This window comes from Protopterus annectens, chromosome 8.part0 (genome assembly GCF_019279795.1).
Source record: "Protopterus annectens isolate FY-2018-M chromosome 8.part0, PAN1.0, whole genome shotgun sequence".
NCBI lineage: Eukaryota > Metazoa > Chordata > Ceratodontiformes > Protopteridae > Protopterus > Protopterus annectens.
Genome location: NC_056741.1, coordinates 774,105,091 through 774,131,932, shown reverse-complemented (window position 1 = coordinate 774,131,932; position 26,842 = coordinate 774,105,091). Strand labels below are relative to the sequence as shown.

Below are 26,842 nucleotides of genomic sequence, written 5' to 3'. Positions count from 1 at the left end.
AAAAAATCTTTCTTTAGTGTTTCATCTATGTACTTCGCAATCTATAAACAATCCTGCTACTGTCAATGAAATGAAATAGCCAATGTCACATATTTCATGTACTGTACAATGTGGCCCAAATCATGCCTGAAAATGTTTATTGGACCAGTCTTCGCACCTGATTAATAAATGTAAAATAAAAAAAAAATAAACAAACAAAAAGAACCATCAGAATAACAAACAAGGGGTGATCTACCATGAAAAGGCTTATCTTCTTTATCACAACCTTTCTTGCTTCCACAAGTCCATGAAGCAAAACTGGCATGACAAATTAGCTTGTTACACTATAAAAGTCAACTCTATCTCTAAGCACTTCTCCCCTTTGCTTATATTATATATATATATATATATATATATATATATATATATATATATATATATATATATTTTATGTTTTACCTACTTATACTATCAATGTATAATTCTTATACATATTATGAGAACAATAGCAAGTCACTTCTCTAACCAAACTGAACACTACTATTCAAAATATAGCAAACTCTACTAAGTTAACCGATATTTAAATATATTTCAATTACATTGCTTTTCCATCCATTTACTTAATACAATTTGTAATATTAAACAATAAAGGTTATTTTTAAAATTTGTAAAAATTTGGAATAAGCGGTAATGGGGATAAGTGTAAAGGAGACCCGAGGGCCAAGTGTGAAGAACAACATCTCTTGGTGACTCCCCCAGTGGGGAGATCAGGGTAAAGACCTGCTGTATTTGTTGTTGAGGGGAGAGGCAAATAGATATATTCTCTCAACCATGTTGATATTGACAGACCACTTGTGAGGCATAAGAATGGACCTGCTTAACTTGTCTGCAATCACAATGGATTCCCCTGGGGTGTGCATTGCTATTAGAAAGTGATTGGAAGAGATCACCCATTGCCATAGTCTCATAGCTTCTCGACAAAGTGGGTAAGATCTAAATCCCCCCCTGCTTGTTGATGTACCAGACTACTGACATACTGTCAGTCTGGATTACAATGCTCCCAACTAGGAGAGAGCTATATATATAATTGCCATACATTTGGTGAACACCTTGGGGGCTGTGATGAGACCAAAGGGCAGTGTCCTGAACTGATAATGACTTTCTCTCAGCCGAAAGTGTAGGTACCTTCTGGAGCATCTGTTCATTTTGATGTCATAGTACGCATCTTGAAGACCTATTGATCTCATCCAGTCATCCTTGTGCAGAAATGGCAGATTGGACTGAACTGTGACCATCAGGAATTTTGTATACTGAACAGACTAATTTAATCTGTTGAGATCCAAGACTAGTCTCAAGTCCCCTGTTTATTTTGACAGCAGAAAGAAATCTGAATAAGTTCCGATTCCTCTCTGGTCAGGAGGGACCTCTTGGATGACTCTTTTTTTCGAGCAGCTTTATTATCTCTAGAGAATATGCCTTCCTCCGACTGGATGGAATATTGGGAATCTTCTTTGGAACTACTGGAGGGGGATTGGAAAAATGGTATAATATAACCTCTGGATATTATCCTCTGCATCCATAAATCTCTTGTGATGTCTAGCCTGGCTTTCTGGTGCAGGGATAGCCAACCCCTGACTGCATCCAGAGATGGACAGTCAGGCTTCCATTCAGGAGAGCTGATAGGATCTGTCTGAAAAAGAATCTATAGATCCCTGGTTATGCGGGCCACCTTTGTCACAGGGACAGTGCCTTCCATTTGAGTTCTCCCCTCTGCCCCTGGAAGAAATATCTCCATCCGATTCCTGAAAGGGACCCTGAAATTTCTTGAACCACATCTTTCTAGCACCTCATTGGTTCCTAGAAAATGACCTTTGAGAAGTAGAAAAATGTATGCCCACAGCAGACAAGGATCGTTCCTTCTTGTTCACACCTGGAGAGTGTATCTTTTACATTGGGGTCAAACAGCGAGGTTCTGTCAAAAGGTGCATTGACAAAAGAAGATTTAAATGGTTTCTTCAAAATCACACAAGCACATCCAGGCATGTCTCCTAATGGAAATGACTGAACCCACTGCCTGTGATGTACCTCTTGCAGCATGAGAGATTAACCTCATGGATGAATTAGATATTGATAGGAAGGTAGCCAGCTGCAATGAAATGGTATTCCCTTCCTCAGGGGACATGGACCCAAAAGAGATCTGGTAAGCTCCTTGATCAAATCTCTTTGAAGTCTGAAAAATGTGCCAAATAATTTAGTTCCTGATGCACAGACGCACTTCCCAAACCTGCCCAGCTCCCTAGATGCTCTGTTAGGGAGTGGACAGAGGAACTCTGTTCTGCTAGTTCCTTTCTTGTGGCTGCTGCAAAATCAATGGTATCAACCTGCACTCCTTTAGTCCAATGTAGACAGTCTTGGAGGTGCAAGGATTTGGTCTGGTCTCTTGGGAATAGGCTCAACAGTGTCCAGTTTCTTCCATGACCTCCAATAGACCAGATCTACAAACTCATCAGTGGGTGGAGTCTACCAGGAGGTAGACGGGACAGACCCAACAGCCTCCAGAAAGACTGATTCATCTTGGGAAGGATTATCAGGAGACCAATAGCCTCTTTGTTTAAGGAGTTCCAAGATGTCTTCAAAGGAGACATTATCAGATGGTGAGCTGGGGGGGATCCCCTCCCCCTCATCAAAATCAGTGTCTTCAGTGACAGACTCTTGTGGGGAGTCTAAGTGCCTCCTCTTGCAAGTTCTCTTCTAGATGAACTCCTCAATGGCATGCTCCAGGGAGGTACAGGAAGAGATAATGATACCCTGATGGGTGGACTGGAGACTAGCTTGGACTGGCTATCCTGGTGGAAGAGATGATCGAGGCTCAGGAATCAAAACCAAATGAAATAGATAAGTCTGATCTAAAGAGGACATGGTCATCTGTTCTCTAGGCATAGGGAAGACTCACTCCAATCCCTCGAAAGTGGAGCACCCAGGGGAAGCACAAACTGATGGATCTGACAATGGGCCCTCTCTGATCATCATCTTCTGATGTCCTGAGGGTACCCCACCTGACAAAGGAGTTGGAACTGAGCTATCTAATGCCAAGACTCTGAGAAGTAAAGACGGTTCCAACAGCTTCTGAGTCGACTCCACAATCCCATAGCCAGCATCCACAGTTCAGCTCCAAGAGTCCTCTGGTTCCAAGGTACTCTGTGCCAGTCGGCTCAGAGAACCCATCGAAGTTGAGAAACCAATGATCTACTGATCCAAGGAAGATGTCCCCAAGGTTTATGGATACAACAGCTCTGAAACAGAAGGACAAATCAGAGAAGGAGAAATCAAAGGTGGAGTGGCTCTATAAAAGCTATCATGCTGATGGGGTTGGAGCCAAAGGGACTTACATTTGAGTCTGCATCCTGAGGAACTTCCCCAACATTCTATCCACATTTGTTTTAGATAGGCTGTTGGAAGATCAAGGAGATGAGGCTGTTGAAGAGAGCCTAGAATGTTTTCTGGGTAATTTCTCAAGGAACAGAGACGGTAACCTGGAAGGGATAGGCTCCAAAAGTAAAGAGGTAGTATGGATGCAAGGGAATCTTTCAATTTTTGGCTTTGGCTCTGAAGTGGTCAGATCAGATTTTTCAAAAGTTTAGCAGGTAGCTCTGATGAAGGAGCTAAAGTTGCTGAAATAAATAGGACATGCTGGAGGGACAGATTCATGACCCAGAGGCTCCCTTCACTCTGGAATAAAATCCCAGTCCAGGTTAGACAGAGTCCCTCATTGACTCTCTTCAAGAGAAATCTTGATGTGTTGATGGGAGATCGTAGGTTTACCCCAGGTATCATTTCTGTGTCACTGTTAGACAGAGGCACAGTATACTAACCTCGAAAAAGGGCATAGCAAAATTAATTTAAAATGTCTGGCGAAAGCCAAACACGCTCTGGCTAGGCTTATAAATGCCCTAGGGAAGATAGCCTAGTATGAACCTATGAACCTATGAACCTATGTCAAGGTGGAAGGATGATCAGGAGACCTCTTGCATGAATCCTTGTCTTTTGTAACAGAATCATCCTTTTTATCCTGTTTTTTAGCAGCAACCAGAGTAGAGTGTTTAGCAGTAAGAAGACACTTAGGATAAGTTTATTCTTCCTGTCAGCCAATGCTCTGGAATTAAATCTTGTGCAAGCATCATAATCTACATCTAGGTGTTTTGGACCTAAACAGTCCACACATTCTGTGTGGCTGTCCAGAGTTCGGAATTTTGTGTCCACAAGATATACATTTTTTTACAATTACAACAATAATCAAAAACAGCTAGGTAGGTATATTTGACTGTGGTGGTGGTGCTGCGGTAGCATTGTTGCCTCACAGTAAGACATTGTCCTGTTCGATTCTCAGCTAGAGCGTCTTCTGTGTGGAGACATGCGTGAATGGGCGTACCTTTGTTGAAGGCTGTGCATCAGGGCCGGCAACTCAGCACATAAAAATCTACTGCCAATCATTAGTGGACCAGAGTTCCGCTGTTTTGACCCCTAACCGGGAAAAGCCGAAAGGTACAACAAGCTAGGTAGGTATATTTAGAAAAGACAGACAGGATTTCTTTTTTTTTCATGAAGGCAAATAAAAGCCAAGAAAAGACTACCAACAATGGTATTAAAAAGTACTGAAAGAGTATGAGAAAAGGCCGTTAGCATAGAAAAGGGAAAGTAACAATAATAAGGGTACAAGGGAGGTATACAGAAATAAGTATGAGTGTTGAGAAAGAAAACTAAAAGGAATTTAACTCACTTAAAAGACAAACTATCAACTAAACAACTCCTAATGCTCAAGAGCTAGTAACCCACATTGTTTGCTATGGCAGTAAATGAGATCTGAGGTACGTTAGGTTTTTGGGGCACTACGGGTGAAGGGAGGAGTTTGAGTGTTCAAGAATCCTATGATCTTCAAGAACCAACCTAGTCAGATCTGAGGGTCATATCTGAACCCAACATTTGAGGAATGAATGACAATGAACATCAGATACTCTGTTCAATTGGTTTCCCATTCATGTTCATTACTCATTGCCAGTGAGTGTTTCACCTTTATTTTAACATACCCTCAGTCTTTGCTTTCATACTATCAGTCCAACAGTAGACCTTAATATTCTTTTTTTTATCTTTTGAAGTCGTCAATTAAAGAAGCACTGTAAACATTTTAATACTTAAATTTATCATCTTCTAAATGAATAGTAAACAAAAAATCTGTTTTATCATAATGCTTGCATAAATTATCATCAAAATAAATCCAAATTTTTGAAAAAAAATGGAATAATGCTTTTTTAAGTCCTGAAACATTCTAAAGCTAGCCAACTAATTTCTATAACTAGTCAAGCAGAATAAATCTTGTATGTCTAAATTATCAGTTCAAATAATGTCATAGATTTAATAATGGTTTTGCATACAAACAGCATCATTCATACAGCATTTAAACACTTGGCAACTAGTTTTTACAAATGATTCAAGTCCATCTTAAATCTTAATCCTGTCAGTTCTGGAGTCATTCAAATAACTTCTCAGTCAGTTTGATTAAAACCATACAGTTCTAAAGACATTGCATTATAATAGTCATCTTTTGAGACAGACTCCATTTTGTCTAACTTTCCATTCCTTGACGTTCTGTAAGCAATTCCTGATACATGTTTGTCATCCTCCTGTTGCTCAGTTAGTTGTTCTTTTTTTCACACAGTCTCAGCATAGCACTTTCTATGACATATTCCACAGTCCTTTTTGTTTAAACTAATTAATTTAAGATTTATGAAATATTCTGCCACTCCAAAGCATTCTTGCTTTTAGGGACATTTACGGATATTCTCTTTAGAGGACACTCAGCTGTATCGTAATGCCATTCTAATGAGCCTTTGGCTGCTAATTCCACTGACACTACTTTGCTCAATATTTTCTCAGCTGATACATCTCCTTTAGAAAGCAAACTCTTCTGTGTGTTTTTACAGCTGTCCGACACAAATCAAACCCTCAGCACATCTGCTAGCAATATCCAAATTGGCAGTGTTCAAGTAGTCTGCTTCTCTCTGCTATGTATTCTAGAATGCTTTCACTTTTCATTTGTTTTTTTTCCTATGGAATGTAAAATATAGTCTAAAGTTTCATATTCTAATGTTTCTGCCCAGTCTCTCTGAATTTTCAGATGGTGGAGCTGGTGCTACCAAACTATTCAAAGGTCTACACATTTTGGCAGATATTACACTTTTGTCATCTGGGAAGTCTTTAGCTATATATTACAGCTTTATTAAATCATTTAAGTTACCCAGCTAATGTTATTAACTCAATATAAGTTGCCCAGTTGTCTACAGTGGCATTCAAAGCATTGACAAATCATATCCATGCTCAGCCATGTGAATTCCCTTCACTAATCAGGTTTTCTTGCCACACCCTTAAACTACTGAAGCACAACTTTTCAAACAATGACTCATATATGTTGTTTTAGCAACACACATGCACCTATGTATGCTTAATTGCATAAACATAAAAAAGTTGTATTGTCATTCTTTGTGTCAAAATGCAAACTGGAACTTTTTGATTAAGTAGCCATAGATCACTTGAACAGCTTCCATACAGTTTTGTTTGCATTAGCAAATTTTGCACAATTTTTTAGTTCACAATGGTGCAGTCATTTATTAGATTCAATAGCTAATCCTTAACTTTCCCATTTTAATATAAAAAGTTGCTCAGCATTGTCATCAACATGATTGCTATTGATTATATGCATTTAATTAACAATGCTTCTTTTTAATAAATGTTGAACAAAAAATATTAATATTTCTAATAGTCAACCATTAGTCTCTCTGATATGGAATTTTTGTAATAATTGATTTGCAAAAATGTTTGTGTTTTTTTATTTCAAAACAGTACTGCATAATCTTTGAAGTCAGTTCAGTGTATCTTAAAATTGGTTCATTGATTAAGTTTATTGATTAGTACTAGGCTAACTGCCCTTGTGAGCCATTTTAAGCCTAGCCAATTATACAATCATATTGTATAACCTTCTGAAAGACTTATTCAGACTGCAAGATCAATTATAGTCTTTTAATTGTTAAACTTTTACTCATCTAACCATCAAGTTTACCATCTTCTGCTGAATGTTGCTGCTGTCTGCATTCTGGGAAGGCTCTAGTCACATCAACAGACCTCACAGCCAGCCCCAGTTGTGTGTTTGCACAACATAACACTAAGCTAATAATACATACATACATATTATGTATATACAGAAAATCTTTTTTCTGCTAAAGAATATAATGGTGCAAGAAGATTCAAACATATATACATATAGGTTCATAGGTTCATAGGTTCATACTAGGCTATCTGCCCGAGGGCATTTACAAGCCTAGCCCATCGTTTTGTGGCTTACGCCACCCCTTTAGTATGGGGAACTATACCCATTATTTTGCTGTGCCTCTGTCGAGCAGTGACACTGAGGTTATCCCTGGGGTATATCTGTGATCTCCCATCCATTGGTCAAGATTTCTCTTGAACAAGGCCAGCGAGGTGCTCTGCCTTACATGTACCGGGATTTTGTTCCACAGCATAGTGAGTCTTTGGGTGATGAATCTATCCCTCCAGCACGTCCTATTAATAGCCGTGTCAAGGTTAAGTCTCCCGCCCTTGTGGCTCTGATGGATCTAGATTTTTTGAGGTGAAGCATATTCATCAAATCTGGGTTTGACATGGCCTTGTATGTTAGGCTAAGGTCACCTCTGAGCAAGCGGTAAGCGACTGAATAGAGCTGGAGTTCTTTCAGTCGGGCAGCATAGGACAGATTTTTGAGACCCTTTATCCTTTTGGTGAGGAACTTTTGTGGCCTCTCCAGCTGCTGCAAGTGTCGGGTCAGATACATTCCGAATGGGGCATTGTACTCAATCATTGGTCTGATGAGTGATGAGTAAAGGGAGACTATGACCTCCCTTGATCTAGATGAGAATCCCTTCATGATAAGGTGGGCAATGTAGAAGGTCTTCCTAACTACTTTAGCTACATGGGTGTCGAATGACAGACTACTATCAACCTGGGTCCCCAGGTCCCTGATAACTTCTTCTGTGCTCAGTGGATTGCCACCTATTTGGTAGCTAGGGGTAACCTTGTTTTTCCCGAAGGGTATGACTATGCATTTTTGGCATTTAACTTTAGGCCGTGGCTCTGGCACCAGTTATCCATTTCTGTGAGACCCTTCTGAAGGATATCTGTATCAGATGTGTTTTCTACTATGGCGCCCAGTTTGCAGTCATCTGCAAACTTTGTCAGCCATAACCCTCCTGTGTTTGCTTGTACTTGGAAAAGTAGATGCCAAACAAGAGTGGGCCCAGGACTGAGCCCTGTGGGACACCACTTGTGACAGGCTTTGAGTCTGACATGGCGCCAGCAACTCTGACCCTGTGGGTTCTGTCACTCAGCCAGTTTGCAACCCATCTTGTGATGTATGGGTTGACATTTAAGCTGATGAGTTTTTCAATGATACCCGAGTGGGGTATTGTATCGAAGGCCTTAGCCAGATCGAGGTAGGCTGTATGGACTGCCTTTCCCTCATCAATGGCTTTGGTGACTGTTTCAAAAGTCAACCAAGTTTAAAAGGCATGATCTGCCTTTGACAAAGCCAAACTGGGTTGGATCCAAAGTCTGCAAATTCCCTATGTCTTTATTTATGAGGTCCATTATGATCCTCTCCATGGCTTTGCAGATAAGGCTTGTCAAGCTAATGGGCGGTAATTTCCAGGGTCGGTGGAGGCACCGCCTTTGTGAAGTGGTACCACAGTTGCAGTGCGCCACTCCTGGGTACGTATCCAGAGGTAAGACTTTGATTAAACAGCTGTCCTAGCTGTGGGTTTAATTCCTCATTGAGTTCATGGAGCACACAGCCGGGGACACCATCAGGTCCCATGGATGCTGTGTTTTTGCTTTGGAGAGAGCAGTTCTCACTTGGGCGCTGGAGATGTTTGGGGGCTGCAATCGTTTGGTATAGATATCTCTCCTTTTGGGGAGGGGAGTTTGCACTGAACCTGTCAGCCAGTATGTTGGCAATGTCTGTAGGATCAGTAATCTTCACATCATTTTGAACTAGCTCTGAGCATATCTGGGAGTTTCCTCCCAGGTTTCTAACATAGCTAAAGAAGGCCTTATGATTGTCTTTTGAGTCTTTTGCTATTTTTCTCTCGAAATTTGCTTTGGATGATTTTATGAGAGCTCTTAGTTTTTTACTTATAGTGATCAAGGGTGTCTTACCTTTTAAGGATTTTGCTCTATCTTGTAGTAGCTTCCTCCTTTTGTTGTAGAGTTTGTTTATGGCTGGGGTCCACCAGACTGGACGCTTGCCTTTGGTACAAAGAGTCTTTGTTTTGCTTGGGATTGCCTTATCCATGCAGTCCTGCAGGTGCTGGTAGAAGGCATTTGTAAGTGATTCAGCAGCTTGAGTACTGTTTTCCGCCGGCTCGGGGGCCTTAAAGGAGACCACACTAGTCTTTAGAAGTGTGAAGTCGGCTTTTGAGAAGTTCTTTACTGTGGTCTTTTTTATTTCAGGTGGGCGTGGAATGAGTACTTCCAGCGAGATTAGTTTGTGGTCTGATCTCACCAGTGAGGGTACACCTCCGGTGTTGAACATTGTGCTCCCATGTTCGTGATGATGAGATCAAGTATGTTATCTCCTCTTGTGGGGATGGTGACTAGTTGTTCCATGGCATTTGAGTTTATGAATTCCAGGAACTTTTGGGCTAGGGTGTTTGGGCTTGAGTAGTGTTCCCAGTCTATATTAGGGTAATTGAAGTCACCTAGTATGATGGTGTTTGGTGATACATTTATCCCTCTAGTGTTTTCAGGAAGGCCATGTGAGGTTCCTGAGTTTGTGAGGGTGGCCTGTAACATGCTACAATTTGCAGAGCAGTCTTGCCTATGGTTAATTGCACCTGGATGGTCTCCGATGCATCGTGCGTTGCCACCAGTCTTGAGGTGTGGGTGTCCTTGATGAATATGGATACCCCCCCTTTCTTGGTATTGTCCGGATTTTGGGGCCGGAACGCATGATATGAGGTAAAACCTGATAGCGCTGGGGTGCTCTCAGGAGCCTTGAACCAGGTTTCTGTCACAGCACAGACATCGATGTTCTCCATACTGAGAAGGGCCTCGAGTGCATGCATTTTGAGATTTAGACTTCTGGCATTGAGTAGCATTACCCTTAGTTTTTTCCTTTTTGTGTTCTAGGGTGGTAGGTTTAGAATTTGAGCCTTGCCTAAAAAGGCACTATGGGGTGGCAAGAGCCTTTGCCAATATTCGAATCCCAGGGTGACAGGTGCAAGCCGTCCCTCATGAAGCAGCGTGGCTTGTCCAGCATGTCATCCCAGGCAGACAGACACTGGATCCCCTTTGAATGACACCAGTGTTTAAGCCAATTGTTAAAGCTGATCATCTTATCTCTGTATTGTGGCATCATTCTTGGTGAAGGTAGGATACTGCTCAAGGTCAGGGTCATACCTGCCTGGGCTACATAATCAGAGAGCTCCTCAATGTCTCTTTTCATGTAGTCCAAGGAGGTACGTCTCAGGTCGTTTACACCAGCGTGGACAATGACTGAGTCATATTTGTACCTGCTGTTGAGGGACCTGAGTGCTTGCGTTATGTGGCGGATTCTAGCGCCCGACAGGCAGCTTACTGTGACCTTCTCCTTACTCAGTCTGGTGAGCGGGACGTCAGTGTGTCTGACTATGGAGTCACCAATGACTAGTGTGTCTGGCATTGTGTTTGGCCTTAAGGGCTGTGACTGTTTGACACTCTGACTGTGAGGTCTATGTGTTGCAGGTGTTGTGTTCTGAGGTGGTGGTTGTTTGGGTGTCTGCTTTGGTGGCCTCTGCTGTTTTGGTAGATTTTTGATCAGAGCCTCCAGTATGTCTTTGTGTGTTTATGTGTATGATTTGAGGTTGTAATGGTACTATGTGAGACTGGGTCTATAGTGTGTGTGGTAACCTTCTCCTCCTGACTGGTCTTGCCAGTCCTATGTTGAGAGAGCTCAGCCTCCAGTTTGGCCGTATAATTGCATCTCTCGCATGTATTTGTGTTTTGTGGGAGGAGGAGAGGGTTGTCTGTGTACATGAGGCAATTGTAACATTGCCTCAATATTCCCAGGTTAACCAGCTGAGCAGGAGAGGACACTAGCAACTGATCCCTCGACATGCTAGAAGGAATAGACAAAAAACTTTAAAAAGATTCCGGGGCGGAGTGACCGAGAAATGGGGGGTTGCCTTTTTGGGGTACTATCTATGACAAGAGTGCCGTATCAAGGTAATAAGTACTGTAGGAGCAAGTGCTACGTTTAACAGATAGAGAATAGTCTACTTGGAGTCAATTTATCTTCTCATATATACACACACACACACACACACACACACACACACACACACACACACACACACACACACACACGGTTGCAGGGAGACAAAGCCTGTCCCAGTAAACAATTCATTTAAACACATAAACTAATTAATACAAGTGTGCACAAGTAATAAAAATACTAAATCAGATAACATGATCTTTCATGGAAAATAAGAGACTAAATTATGAACATTGACAAAAGCACTACTCAAGGGAAGTGGATCTTCTTCAAATGATGACAGTTTCACTAATATACCACAAAAGACAGAATTTTTGGTAGTATGTTATCCACTCACTAATGGCACAGTAACAGTTAACAAAATGACTCATCAAGAATAGGCATCATTCAAATATGACACTTACCTAGAATGTTTTCTGTTTTCCTCCTCTCAATGATTTGTATATCAGTAGCTCCAATAGGAATATTTGTAATAAAGGTATAACCTGTGGTGCATGCACAAACAATAAACATTATGAAAAGAGTAAAAAGTAGCGCAGACATATAATTAATATGGGATTTTACAGACAAAATTAAAACAAAAATTACTGCAGCTGGCATGAAAAGGAATGTTAATAACAACTAATAAAAACACACAATGGCACTATACTTTAATAACACTGATGGATGCTTTCAACTCCCACAAATTCCACAGAGACTTCTTCAGAACAATTAAACAACTAACTGGAACCTTAAATAAATAAAAAAGTCACACTACAATCATTTTCAGAAATTTCTTTCAAAATTAATTTGCTAAAAAAACTAATCCTGAAGGAAACAAATAGGACAGAAAATGATTCAGCTTAATGGTTTTAACTTTGATACACTTCCAATACTAACATATTTATAGGTTCATAGGTTGATATAGGCTATCTGCCCTAGGGCATTTACAAGCCTAGCCAGAGTGTGTTTGGCTTTTACCAACCTTCTTAGATTAGTTGACTGTGCCTCTGTATAGTAGGTCACAGAAGATAGCCCATTTAAGGTTAGTTTACTGTGCCTCTGTCTAGCAGTGACACAGAAGAGATCCCAGGGGTAAATTTACGATCTCCCATCCAAACGTCAAGATTCTTCTTGAAGAGGGTCATTGAGGGGCTCTGTCTGACATGGATTGGGATTTTGTTCCAGAGTGAGGGGAGCCTCTGGGATATGAATCTGTCCCTCCAGCATGTTCTATTTATTTCTGTGCTGAGGTTTAAGTCACTGGAGTGTGTAGTTCTCATGAATTTGGATTTCTTGAGGTGGAGCATGTCCATTAATTCTGGGTTGGACATGGCTTTATACGTCAGGCACAGATTGCCTCTGAGTAGGCGGTAAGCAACTGAGTAGAGCTGGAGTTTATTTAGCCTAACTGCGTAGGGCATCTGTTTGAGTCCCTTGATCCTCTTGGTGAGGTACTTTTGGGGTCTTTCTAGTTGTAGCAGGTGTCGGGTAAGGTACATCCCAAATGGGGCATTGTATTCAATTATGGGCCTGATGAGTGATGAGTAGAGGGGCACAATGACCTCTCTTGATCTAGATGTGAACCCCTTCGTGATAAGGTGGGCTATATAGAATGTCTTTGTAACCACTTTGGCAAATTATTATTTAGTCCAAATGGGTGACATGTTTAAAAGTAATTGCCAACACAATTCTTTGTACTCGGGTAAAGCTTCATAGTCACCACTGCTAGGACTAGCAACAACATTGTTAAGTACTACAAAGAGAAATTTCTTAACATTAAAATACTATAATACGTGCCATTATTTTGATTTTGAATGTTAATATAATACTATCATCAATCCATTTAGAGAATTTGCTGTTGTTTTTTTAGTATTATAGAAAGCATTACATCAAAAACAAATAGCGAATCAAATCAAACCTGAACTTTTTCAACAACAAAATTGTTTTATAGAGATATCTCTTATTACAGTAATCTAGAATTACCACAGGGTATTCATGAATGAATGCACACTGTGTACAACAACCACATTTAAACACGTTTTGTTTTATTGGGTAAAAAATAATTTTCTATATCAGGACAATATTCCCTCTCTAACAGTAATATCAGGTTTATTGCTCATTTGATGACAAAACTAGGTTCAGTACCAATTGTTCTTAGGTCCCAAAAATAATTTCCAATGTTATTCAAAACTCTAAGCAATACAGATAACTGTGTTAAATCCTTTACTTTTTACTTTTTTTGCTTTATAGCTGTATTGTAAATTACTTCAGCATAAAGTATAGCATCATAATATTTGTATTTTTTCTGAAAGGACTTTGTTTATAGTTGAGTCAGCTAGTTGTCCCTTGTAACATCTTTCCATAAATAAAGTTTTGATATTCAGACAACTACTCATAAAAGCATCCTCTTCAGACAACTACTCATAAAAGCATCATCATCTGCTGTCAATACTGACAAAATTGCTTTTTTCTAACAACATCAGATTTTAGAGACAGACAGGCATATAGGCAGACACAGAGAGAAAGACAGACAGAAAGGACAATATATGTTTGTTCTTTTTTAAAACATCTTTATTAAATCACAATTAATATAATGACACTGACACACATATATTAACAGAAAAACAAAACAAGACATTATAACATTTTCATTATTTTCAAGCAATATACATTTTCTTTTTAACAATTATCATTCACCCCATTATATAAATTGCTCAAATCCTGCCGTCCCTTAAACATTCTTCCTCTTGAACATTATGCTATAAGTATTGTTCCCACAAAATGCATATATTTCTATTAATGTGCCCCTTCCCTTTTCTAATGATCCTGATTGCAGTTCTTTTATCTCTTTTACAATATGTAATACTTCAAATACAGTGTAGATTTTGATTTCTATTTTCTAGTAACTGCTTTTATAACAGCCAATATAATTAAATTTAATAAGGGCTTACTATGTCTAGGCAATTCAGATCGTGTCCCAGCTCAAAATAATAATTTCCTTAATTATGGCCATTTGCTCCCCCAATATTTCTGACACAGTATCCTGTATGGAATTTTAAAAATCTTCCTGCTCATTACAGTTCAAAAAAATATTTCCAGTTATCATTTCTTCCCCACCCCGCCACACCTGCAATGTCTGCTGTATATCTGAGGAAAAACTCTTTGAAGTCTGCTAGGGTTATAAAATACCTTTCCAAGATTTGCAATCAACAATTTTAAACCTCCAGGACTTGTTGCATATTTGGGATACATACAGATGTCCTTCCATTCCTCCTTCTAAAATTGCCTTCCCAGTCTCTCTTTCCAATCTTTTCTAACCTCCTCTTATCAATTCTTATAGTTATCTGGCAATATTTTAGAAGCCTTATAAATTATCCATTTTAGTAGCAGGTTCTGATCTACATTTCAATAAAAAAATCGATAATTTTGCACTCCCCTATCCTTTTGTTTTTGTCTATACTCTGATATCAATCTCCCATAGGAAAGACAGTCTCTAATCTGCAGCCTAAACATCTGCTTGCCTCATCCCACTCCATTACCTTTCCCTATCTAGTTATTCACTCCCAATACCTTGGTTCCTTTCACAATTTTATTCAGTAAATTCCAGCCCCCTCTTGCCTATTTTCTATTTCCCTATTTGAAGTCATTCCTGTTAGCAAAATCACCTTTCTCCATTCCAGTGTTGGCTTAGTTCTTAGAGTATTTTCTGTTGCTTTATGAAAATAGCATTCAGCATGGTTGTTGTTATTGTCCTTGAGGATCTGCATCCAAAATCCTACTCTCTCCCTATTTTGTGAATTTCCTTATTTCATCATCAGACCTTTCCACTCTGGCTTCTAACTTTTTATTTGTGTTTTATATATATATATATATATATATATATATATATACATATATATATATATATATATATATATATATATATATATATATATATATAAGCTGTATATCTGAAGTTTCCATTCAAATCAGGCAATCCTAAATCACTTTGTTCTATAGAGAGACAAAAATTTATCCCACTTAACTCTTGTCCTCTTTCTTCCCCTCTCGAATACATTTTTTCAACACTTTAATAAACGTTGTCCATCACTTCTCTGGTTAAAAAAATGTAGCCTGACATGTAGGTACAACTAAGGGGACTAAACACATTTTCACTGCTTGCATCCTACTATCTATAACCATAATCAAGATATTATTTTTATCAGTTTTTGTAGTATCATTTCTTTAGTCTCTTCTCACATATCATCAGCTGTCATAACAGAATTCTTCTTAATCCATACACCTAAATACTTTATCTCAGTGTAACAACTGAGCTTATCTAAACAAATTGGTTTGTGACTGATTATGGAGTTACCTGGTAAGAGAAGATTTATTCTTATTTACATTTTATTAATCGCCACTGTTTTTCACTGTTTGCATGAAGAAAGGGATGTTGTTTTACCTCTAATTTTCATGTTTTGTTGTAAAAAGGATAAGTTTTAGACAGACAAACTCTAGTCATCCAAAGGAGTCTTGCCAGCTGTAAATTCACACATACTGCAGACAGGACAATCCAGAGTTTAGCTAAACAATCCTCTGTTAGTTTGTGATTGTCTGTGCAGTTGCCTGGTAAGAGATTTATATTGGTTTATATTTTTTACCACTGTTTTTTACTATTTCTAGAAAAAATATTTAAATAAGAAATAATGTATATTGAAAAGAAGACCGGCAAGGTAAGACAAAATTAATGAAAATGGTTACTGTATATTAAATGCTTTTGTCTGAAACCATGCACATAACTTCCATCAGCATCAGCCATTATATAGCAAACTCATGTCATATGGCTTGCTGAATCATAATCTTAAACGGTATACTAAAAATTGTTGTGTAACCACCATAACTAAAAAGTAAAGATCGTTAAGTGCAACTTAATTAATAATACCGTTGTAAATATATAAATATATCATTGCAATAAACAATCCCAAGCTGACCATTGTGATTATTCTAAACGTTATAGGCCTAATACTGTCCTTCTTAAAAGGCACATAATGTTAGCTGCCTCATTAAGTTCTATGGGAATATGGGCCACAAAATAAATTTGCCATCGCAACTTCCTACATTCTAGGATGTTCTCCCACCATCCTGAAAAAGGGAAAATGAAAATCTTTTTTCAAAACCAAAAATAAAAACTTTTTTAAATGATTAAAACTTTTACAATGGCATGCAAGTGTTATTTTTAATAGTGTATTCATGCTCATAAACTTGTTCCCTCAAGGACCTCTTAGGGATCTCCTTCTTATACTCGAACGGCCATATTATCAAATTTAATTTTTGCAAGATGAAAATTGTGAAAACAAAATACCCAAACAGTGAATTTTTCCCAGGGCAAGTAAGCAATTTCCAACATGCCCTTTTCTATGCTGTAGTGCTTTCCCAGATTTGGTATATTTATGTAGAGGATGTGGGGGACATAGCCCCCCCACCTAGGTGGATTTTATCTACTCTAGTGTGTGTTTTGTTGAAGTTTGGCAAGTGCTCACTTGCTCTGGGAAAAATTTACCATTTGTGTATTTCGTTTTCACATATTTCACAGATATTTGTTTCGCGAAACTGAAATTCAATGATATAGCTTTTGAGTATTAGAAACTTCGACCAGAATTGTTTCAGAACCTTAGTTCACCAGATGTTGACCCGACAGGTGTGCAATGTACCTTTCCATCCTTATAAGTTGCATGGTCACACCTCAGGTTTTTTTTATGCTTCCGATTCCTGTTGTTCTGGCCAAAAATATCTACTTTTTAAACATAGACTTGTAAATATTAAGATACTGGTCAAACAGCAAGTTATGACTGATTAAATTGTTTAAGCTTGTAAGTTCCCTGTTGATAACACCCTACTGGTTGTCATTGTCCTTAATAATAAAGCTCCCTTAATTGGAACCCAATTTTATCACATAGCGAAATAATTTATGGGTGTAGCCAAGAAGCCTTAACAGTACCAGTGGCAAACTTCCAATTGTGAAGTCCCTTTTGGACTAACATGCCCTTTAAGCATTGTTACAAATATGTATTATCACTTAATTTTTTTACAGACCCACACTTCTAGTTGGTCAGAAGAATTTGGTTCATCATACCTTACCATGGGCTAGCTGTGGTATATCTTGCTACATGTCCGACCTGCTGTGCATACTACATCAGCAAAACTGAGACGTCATTGAGGGAATGAGTTTATGAAAATGAATGTGCTATGAAAATAAAAACATATGTACTCACCACAATGTTCCATCTGTGTTGTTCATTTTCATTCTTCCTCAACTGTTGGTTTCAGATCCCACCCTTGGATTCCACTCAGCCACTTCTTCCAAATCACAGAATCTTTAACACTCGAACTCCTCCCTTTACCCATAATACCCCACCAACCTAACATACTTCAGATCTTGTTGCCTATAAGACTAACAGAGCAGTGAAAAATAATCAAGGAATGTAAGCTGGAGCTCAAACAAGGAACAGAGTTTCCTCCAAAACTCTTCTATCTCTTCAACAGTAGAAAAAGGAGGGGATAGTTGAGCAGGAAGTTGAGGAAGAATGAAAATGGACAACACAGATGAAATGTTATAGTGAGTACATAACTTTTTAATTTGATGTTGTCCAACTTCATTCATTCCTCAACTGTTGGGACAGAGTCTCCAGCTGCCTAAATCACAGGAGGATTCTAAGGAATGATATTGCAGAGCACTGCCTAGCCAAAAGCTGCTCTTCTCCTAGAGACCTGATCCAGTTTGTAATGAGTCAAGAAGAGGCAGGCTAGCAAGTACGGTAAGTGCACAGGCCAAACTAACTTTGGTAAACATGAACAAAAAAAGCCAGCACCTTGGAAGAATGAAGCATCCACGTTTATTGGAACCAGACCAGTTTCAGCATAAAGCTTTCATCAGTGGTTCATATTTACCAGTTTGTAATGAGCAATAAAAATATGAGGATTAACCCAAGTCACAGCTGCACAAATATCATCCAAGGAAGTTCTGGACAAAAAATCTGATGAAGTTGCTATAGACCTGGTGGAATGGGCTCTGGATGGTTTTCACAAGGGCAAGCCCACTTTCTGATAAACAAAGGTAATACAATCATTTAACCATTTCGCCAAAGTGATCTTAGACACTGGTTTGCCCAGTTTTGATTCAGAAAAAGAAATAAACAATTGTTCAGACTTTCTTAGATCTCTAGTTCTGTGAAGGTAGAAAGTAATTGTCTGTGTCCATCTAACAAATATAACAAATATTCACCTTTGTTTGAAAAATTTGGAAAGAACACTGGAAGATTAATGACCTGATTAATACTGGACTCATAAACCACTTTTGGTAAAAAGGAATAATTAGTCCATAGAGAAACCCTATCCTTGTTAAAAACTAAATAAGGGGCTTAGAGAGCAATGCTTGAAGTTCTGATACTCTTCTGGCAGATGTAATAGCAACTAAGAAGACAGTTTTCTAAGTCAAACATTTTACATCAGATTTAGAAGAAGGTTCAATGGGGGGGGTTGAGTCAAAGGATGCACAGATGATTTAAACGGTTCTGCAAAATCACACAAGCGCATCCAGACACATCTCCTAATTTACATGCTTGAACCTGGTATCCGTTATGTACCTTCAGCTGCATTTGAGATTAACCTCATGGATGATTAGAAATAGATTGGAAGATAGCTGAATGCGAGGAAATGGTATTCCCTTCCTCAGAGGATACGGAACCTGAAAGAGATTTGGTAAGCTCCTTGATCAAATCTCTTTGAAGTCTGGTAAAATGTGCCAAATAATTCAGTGACCTTAAAGCAAAGGTCACTGATTACATAAGACACACTTTCCAAAACTGTCCAGTGCCCTAGACTCCCTGTTAGAGGGGTGGAAAGAGGAACTTTATTCTGCTAGTTCCTTTCTTGTGGCTGCCGCAATAACCATGGCATCAACAGGTAGTCCTTTACCCCAATGAAGGCGGTCCTTTGGGGGTGCAAGGATTTTCTCTGATCTCTTGAGAATAGGCTCAATACTGTCCGGTTTCTTCCAAGCCCACCAGGAGACAAGAACTATAAGCTCATTGGCACATGGAGCTACCCAGCAGGTAGATGGACCAGACCCAAAAGCCTCCAGAAACACTGATTTCTCTGGAGAAGAGTTACCAGGAGACCAACCACCGCTTTGTTTAAGAAGTTCCAAGATGTCTCTAAAGCATACATCATCAGGTGGTGATCTGGGGACCCTTCCTGCTTATCAAAATCAGTGTATTCAAAAACAGACTCTCGTGGAGAGTCTAAGTGCCTCTTTTTGCATGTTCTCTTCCAAGGAACCCCCTCAGTGGGATGATCCATGGAGGTATTTGAAGAGATAATGATACTCTGCTGGGTGGACTGGAGGGTGGCTCAAGCTGGCTGTCCCTTGTGGATGGAATGAATGAGGGTCAGAATGCAAAACCGAATGAGTTATTGAAGTCTAATCCAAGGAAGATATGGTCATCTGATCTTTAGGCATAGAGAAGACCCTCTCCACTACCTTGAAGGTAGAGTGCCAAGGGGAAGTAGAAACTGATGGATCCAATGAAGGATCCTGTCAGATCATCAGCTCCCAATGTCCTGCAACAACACACTCGAGGAGGGAGTCGGAACTGAGCTATCTAAGATGCTCCGAGGGGAAGAGACAGTGCTGACAGTTTCAGAATCAACTCCAACACCCTGGAGCCAGCATTGTTACTTCAGCTTCCAGAGTGCACCTGCGCCAAGGTACTCAGTGCCAGGCAATTCAGAGAAACTACTGGAGTCAAAGAAAGATCTTCAGATCTGATGAAGATGCTCTCAAGGATTTTGGATCCGATAATTCAGAAACCAAAGGATGGATCAGAGAATGATATATTAATGGGGGTGTGGATCTATGAAGGCTCTCAGGACCAGAGTTGGAGTCAAAAGAACTCCCATTTGAATTTGCATCCAGTCCTATCCACATCTGCTTCAAATAGTATCCTGGCATATCAAAGAGGGGAAGCTGTAGACAAAGGCCTGAAATGTCATCTAAATGACTGTTCAAGAAATAGAGAAGGTTATCTGGATGAGATAGGTTCTGAGACTAATGGTAGAATATGGATCTGAGGGGATCTTTCAGCTTTTGGTTTCAAATCTGACCTGGCTGGTTCTCACTTTTCAAAAGTTTTGCTGGTGGCTGTGATGAGGGAGCTGACATCACTGCCGAATTAGAAGGATACTCAGGGTATCTTTTGTGAGAATCCTTAGCAACAGAGTCAACCTTCTTGTCATGTTTCTTAGGGGTTTGAGCCCCAGCAACTGGAGTGGTGTGTTTAGAAGGGGTAAGACCCCTAAATATAAGTTTATTCTGTCAATTAAGGCTCTGGAGTTGAAGCCTTTACAGATCTCACAATCCACATCTAGGTGTTTGGGACCTAGACAGTATACACATTCTGTGTGGGGGTCCAAATTTGGAATTTTGGGCCCACAAGCCACACAGATTTTGAAACTGGACATTTTGTCTGACATATTGGAATGTTGAAAAAATAATTAGTAAACAACAATCCACTAGAAAAGGAAGACTAAAGATTATTTTTAGAAAGTAAACAGAAGAAAGGAAAGAGAAAAGAATTACCAAAAATTTTAATTAAAGGAGTACTGATATTAGTGCAGAAAAAGGAAGACTACCAGAGATGGTATAAGAAGGCACTCAGCGAGTACAAGAAAAAAAGGGCCTAATAAGTAAATTTCACAAGGGTAAAAGGGAAGAAAGAGAAATAAATGAAATAAAAGAAATTAAACTCACTGAAAATTAAGACTTTAGCTTATTCAATACTCAATGCTCGACTGCTCACAATTTACATCTGTTCGCAATGGTAGCAAATGAGCTCTGAGGTATGTTAGGTTGGTGGGGCATTATGGGTAAAGGGAAGAGCCGAAGAGTTCAAGATTCTATGATCTGGAAGAAGAGGGTCGAATCCAAATCCAACAGTTGAGGAATGAATGTAACTGGACTACATAAGATATAAACATTTTAAGAATTCACTTAGATGCCACAGTAAAAGTTGTAACAATTTAAAAAACGTCTTTATTTTTGGTTTTGGAAAAGATTTTCATTTCACCTTTTTCAGGATGATGAGAGAATATCCTAGAATGTAGGGAGATGTGTCAGCAAGTGCATTTTGTGGCCCATAATCCTCCAGGAGTTAATGAGGTAGATAATAGTATGTGCCTTTTAAGAAAGACAGCAATTGTGGTCTAGGCACTACAATTTTTATAATAATCATACTAGTCAACTTAGGGTTGTTTATTACAATGATATATTTATATATTTACAATGGTATTATTAATTAAGTTGCACTTAATCTTTACTTTTCAATTTTGGTGGTTACACAACAATTTTTAGAATACTATTTGTTTGAGACTATGATTCATTGAGTCACATGACATGAATTTATTGTATAATGGCTGACAATGATGGACGTTATGTATTCTGATGAAGTCTATGGTTTCAGATGAAAGTGCTTAACATATATTAAACATTTTTATTAATTTTCGCCTCACTTTGGCAGTTATCCTTTTCTTATACATTATTTCTTGTTTGGTGTTGATAGTATTTTTCAGTTGGGTGGCATTCTCTGATTTGGTTGTTTTTAGTGTGCAGAGGACAATCCACAGCTTATCTGAAACAATCCTGTATTAGTCTATAATTATTTGATCTTTGCTTTTAACATGAGTCATGACTGTGAGTGACAGTGATGGAATTCCAACTTTTGTGAGACATTCTCAACTGGTGCAGTTAGAGCAATGACTTTATTCTACTTAATTTAATATTTATTTGTGTAATGTTTTTGTAATTTTTCTCATAGAAATTGATTTAACGTCTTTGTGAATTCTGTGGTAATTGATTTTGATTACCCCTTATTTTAGAATTCTTTATTTATTAGCAGCTGGAAATGGATCCCTTAAATAAGAATATCATGAACGATTTGCTAAACCACAAGTATCTTGTACAATGTATTAAGTGATATGCTATTTAAAAGTAATACTTGATAATACTGGTGATCTATGTTCCTCATGTCAAATGTTGGATGATTTGCTTATCCTTATTAGAAATACATCTAGATTTACTGATGATGATTGCACTTGTACAATTGGCATGGCTTGGGGAACTGCTGTTACATACATTAATGACTGGACTGATGAAATAAATAATGTTAGGCAAAGAGCAAATAGAACACATTTAGGAAAGGAAGTGTCTATTGTCAGTAAAGAGCACTCAACCCCTATTGGCCAAGATAATACCACTGACAACTTTGGAATTCTGGATACAAGTATTCAGCAATCTAAGGATTCAGAACACATAGAATAAAATAAAAAAGAAGGGAAGAATTCCACAACAAATAACAAGAAAGAAAAAAACTGATTAATGTCTATAAAGCAAAGAGAACACATACTAAAAAAAAGACACTACTTTGTTATATAACACACAAATTTTAGGAAGCAATAATACTTTTTCTATCAGAAAACCTTCAGCTTACAGAAAAGGCATATTTTTTCCAAAAGAGGCGATAGAAAAAAAGAAGCAAGAGGCAGGTGAAATGGAAGAAATCTGAATTGAAAGTGGAAAGATTAAATCATTTTATTATAAGAAAAATTATTATTATAAGAAAAAGGATAGAAAGACAGAAGCTGACAACATGGCTCAAGCTGTGGAGGTACAAAGCCAGATGGATGAAAATGTTGTTCTTGAAAATATAATAAGCAATGAAAACAGTGGGATTAATAAAATTATTTGCGATTAAGATCATTCCTTTCAAATATCTGATAGAACAGATATTATTGAATTAGAAGTTGAAGATTTTTCAGATCTGATCAAACAGGATATTCAGTTATTACACAAAATGATACTTACATTTGCAGAGAAGTTAATGAACATTGAAGAGTGTTATGCTTGCAAAAACAGAGTATGTTAGAAAGGACTTAGAATGTTTTAATGTAAGGAAGTATGGATATGCTTGTATCTGTGTTGGTACAATACTTTCATCCATGAGGACTCTCTATGAGTAGGGGAACTTACAGCCTCTTAGATGGCATAGCTTGTACAGGTGTTAGGAAATACTTTTCAAAGATCACAAAGAAAAGAGAATGAGATCCCTGTGAATGAAAACATTTTTAAGGATAAATACATACAGGAAAAAAGTCCCATTTTAAAAATGGGAAATGTATAGAGCATCTGAGCCTAATTTTGGGCACATGTATTTAGACAGGATAGAATGCACTTGCCAGGGAAGATAATTTTTTCACCAGTTATTTTGCAATATTTGATAAATACAAGGCAGGATTTTTTGCCAGGTCAAAAATTTAACAGTTCAGAGACAGCATCATTTGATGCATCTCTGATGGTTGTTAATGATAGGAGCATTAATAATAAAGATTTTTAAATAGAAAACTTGCTATGTTCCCATAAGATTGATGTTGTTATCATTTGTGAAGCATGGTTAAAAACAATAAAAGGAAACTAATTCTGTCAGGGCATAATTGTTTTTACTGTAACAGACATTCTAACAAAAATTAGGTGAAGGTGTTGTTGTGATGTTGATAGGAATTAAAGATTATTATGAGACTTGTGATTATAACATGTTCAGTGGCAATTCCAATACTGCAAACTGTGTAACTGTGACAATAAAGACAACCCTGGAACATATAACAATCGATGAAGCATATAGACCACCAAAGTCAAGTGTTGACAACCTATAGGAATTCATATATTTCTTGCATGAAACACAGGAAGGAAGAAGAATAATAGTGGCTGTGGACTTACATTTACAATAAACAGACTGGAATAATATTGATTCAACAACATTAGTAAGGACATTATTTATAATGTATATTCAGGAACAACAATTTCTTCAGATTGTTAAAAAATTCTATGAGGGAATAAAACATACTAGACACTGTTTGTGTTCCCAAAGGAACTGGTGTTACTTCATGTCAAGTTGTACCATTGTTGATGTGCAATAATTACAGGGATATAAAGATGAATCTGTTACTATGTAATTCTGCCAAACTGAAATCTAAACCAATGCAGAGAAGATTAATAACACATTACATGGAAGCATAACAGTCACCATGTAAAACTAACTGGATTTGTGCATTCAGTGGAAAATTGCAAAAGGAATGCAGAAAGTTTTTAAAAAGAAATTGTTTTAATGCAGAAAAAAATAAAACAAATATTTAATGTCAGGATCTAGGCACACAACATCAGTAGAATATATCTTCTTAAGAACAAGGTGAGAGACAAAAATATAAGAAATGGAAACAAAGTTGAATTATGGCATGGAAAACTGAAATAAATAAGCTGGGCAGACAAATTAAACATAGTGTGAGACAGGAACAAGAAAAAAATTGAAGAAAATTAATATAAAGACACTGAGCATAATAGGAAATCATTTTATACATAAATAAAATGTGGTGAGAATAAAGTCATATAATCTGATAAACTGTGTGTATATATACTAAAATGTATTCTCATATACAATAGGTTATGGATATATTCACAAAATCTTATGCAAAGCAATTAGGCTCCATAAGGGGGGGGGGATGTTAAATTGCCCTAGTGATGTCCAGGTAACCACAGATACTGAAATCAAACTAGACTATATTAAAAAATATTGAGTACATAGTTTGTAATATTGCCTTCATCTTCATTAAGTTGATATCCCAAGAAGACCTGAAACTGTCTCATAATATTCCACAACACTAAAATATACTTTTCTGGATTTATCAGTTACAAAATAATATAATTTGCAAATAAAGGCGACTTTTCATGATTACCATACCAGTTATATATTTGAATTTGTGAGTCTCTTATTTTCTTTGCTAAATGGTCTAAATATAAAGTATATAACAAAGAGGACACCCTGCCTGTTTCCTCTCTTCAAACACAGCTTGTTGGAAAGGAAACCTCCCACCTTAATTCTTGACTCTGACCATTCATATATCTTCCTAATTAACTCTATTATTCTATGACGGAATGCAAATGTTTCCATTGTCCTACTCGTAAAATACCCTGAATACTGAATGCTTTTACTGCTTCAAGCCCCACCAACAATGGCAATATTTTCTTACATTCTGCTTCCCTTTGGATTATCATTGTTTTATTAATGTTGTCAAATGTTTGCCTCCCCTCCACAAAGCAACCCTGAGCTATATCTATCAGTTTTGGCAATACTTTTGCTATTCTCTTAGCTATTATAGACATAAACACTTTATAATTATTGTTTAAAATTGAAATGTGTCTACGCGAAACTGGGTCTGAAGGGTCTTCACCCTCTTTGGGTAATACAGCCGCCATTGTTTTTTCCAAGATGATGTTGCTTCACCCTCCCCTTTCAAAATACTGTTAAACAGAACTGACTTTTATCACTTCCTTTGTTCCTACCTTCAAAACTTCCACTGGGCTACCAACTGTTTCTGGAGACTTCTCTGGCATTCATTCATTTTATTTAATCTTTTCTTAACTATGGATTGTAGATGTTCATCTTCCTCTAACCTTGACATAATGAAGTCTTACATAAATATTTTCATTTGTGACTTCTCTCCATTTCCACATTCATGTTCATTATACAAATTTTCATAAAATTTCCAAAATAACTACCATTATAGGATCTCTGGTTATTTTTCATTTCATATGATCCATATGTTTGATGACAATCCTTTCTACTTTCTGTCATCTAAGTCAATGTGATAAAATCTTTTTATGCACTGGAGTTGCTATCAAAAAATAGCTGCTTAACAGCAACTTTCATGAACTCATGCAACAGTAACACAGTCCAAATTCTTCACTTGTTAATTTCTCTTTTATGAAGGTACTGATGGACCAAACTCAAAATGTCATTCTAAAACAAGTAATAAATAATTTGTGATCTGGTTTCCTAAGAAGAAGGTTGCATTTAGTTGAACAAGCAGAATTAAGTCCAGATTGGTTGTAGGCATTGCCATTCTACCTCCTTCTTTTCAAGAATAGCATTACAGTTCCTCTAGAGTGGCTCCATCCTGATCATGTCCTAAATGTGAAAAGTGAAAAAAGAATGACCTGGTGATGGAAAGAGGCTTAATTTCAGATGTGTGTTGGGCTATCCTCTTTTTAAACTTAGAAATAGTCTTTCCTTGTAAAACAAACCTTGACACTTGGAGCACTGGGCTCTGTAAAATGAAGGTTATGTACTCACCATGATGATACATTTGTGTTATCTGTCTCTATCTTGTTCAACCTGTGGAATTCAGATCTGACAACGGCCAGTTCTTAAGTATCTAGCCTATTTGGTTCTGCCTCCCTTAACCATAGCCCCCCACAGTGGACAAAGCAACATTCCAGAAGGTGAGAACAATCTCCTATGTCTTATCATCTCAGGAGGAAAGACTCGTCAAGTCAAGAAGAATGTAGGGGCAGGAGGGTGGGAATGTTGAACCAGATGGAGACAGGCATCATGGATTTACTGCTATGGTGAGTACATAATTTTCGTATCTGAAGTTGTCTGTTCC

At 37.9% G+C, this 26,842-nt stretch overlaps 1 protein-coding gene across 1 annotated transcript in view; it reads right to left on the bottom strand.

The window, feature by feature from the left end:
• The window catches only part of LOC122808344 (ADAMTS-like protein 2), a 1,521,014-nt gene that overhangs the window by 931,796 nt on the left and 562,376 nt on the right, over nucleotides 1-26,842 (bottom strand). The window contains exon 7 of the mRNA XM_044079311.1: nucleotides 11,737-11,817. Within this exon, the coding sequence (XP_043935246.1) occupies nucleotides 11,737-11,817 (81 nt within the window). The remainder of the gene's footprint in view (nucleotides 1-11,736; nucleotides 11,818-26,842) is intronic.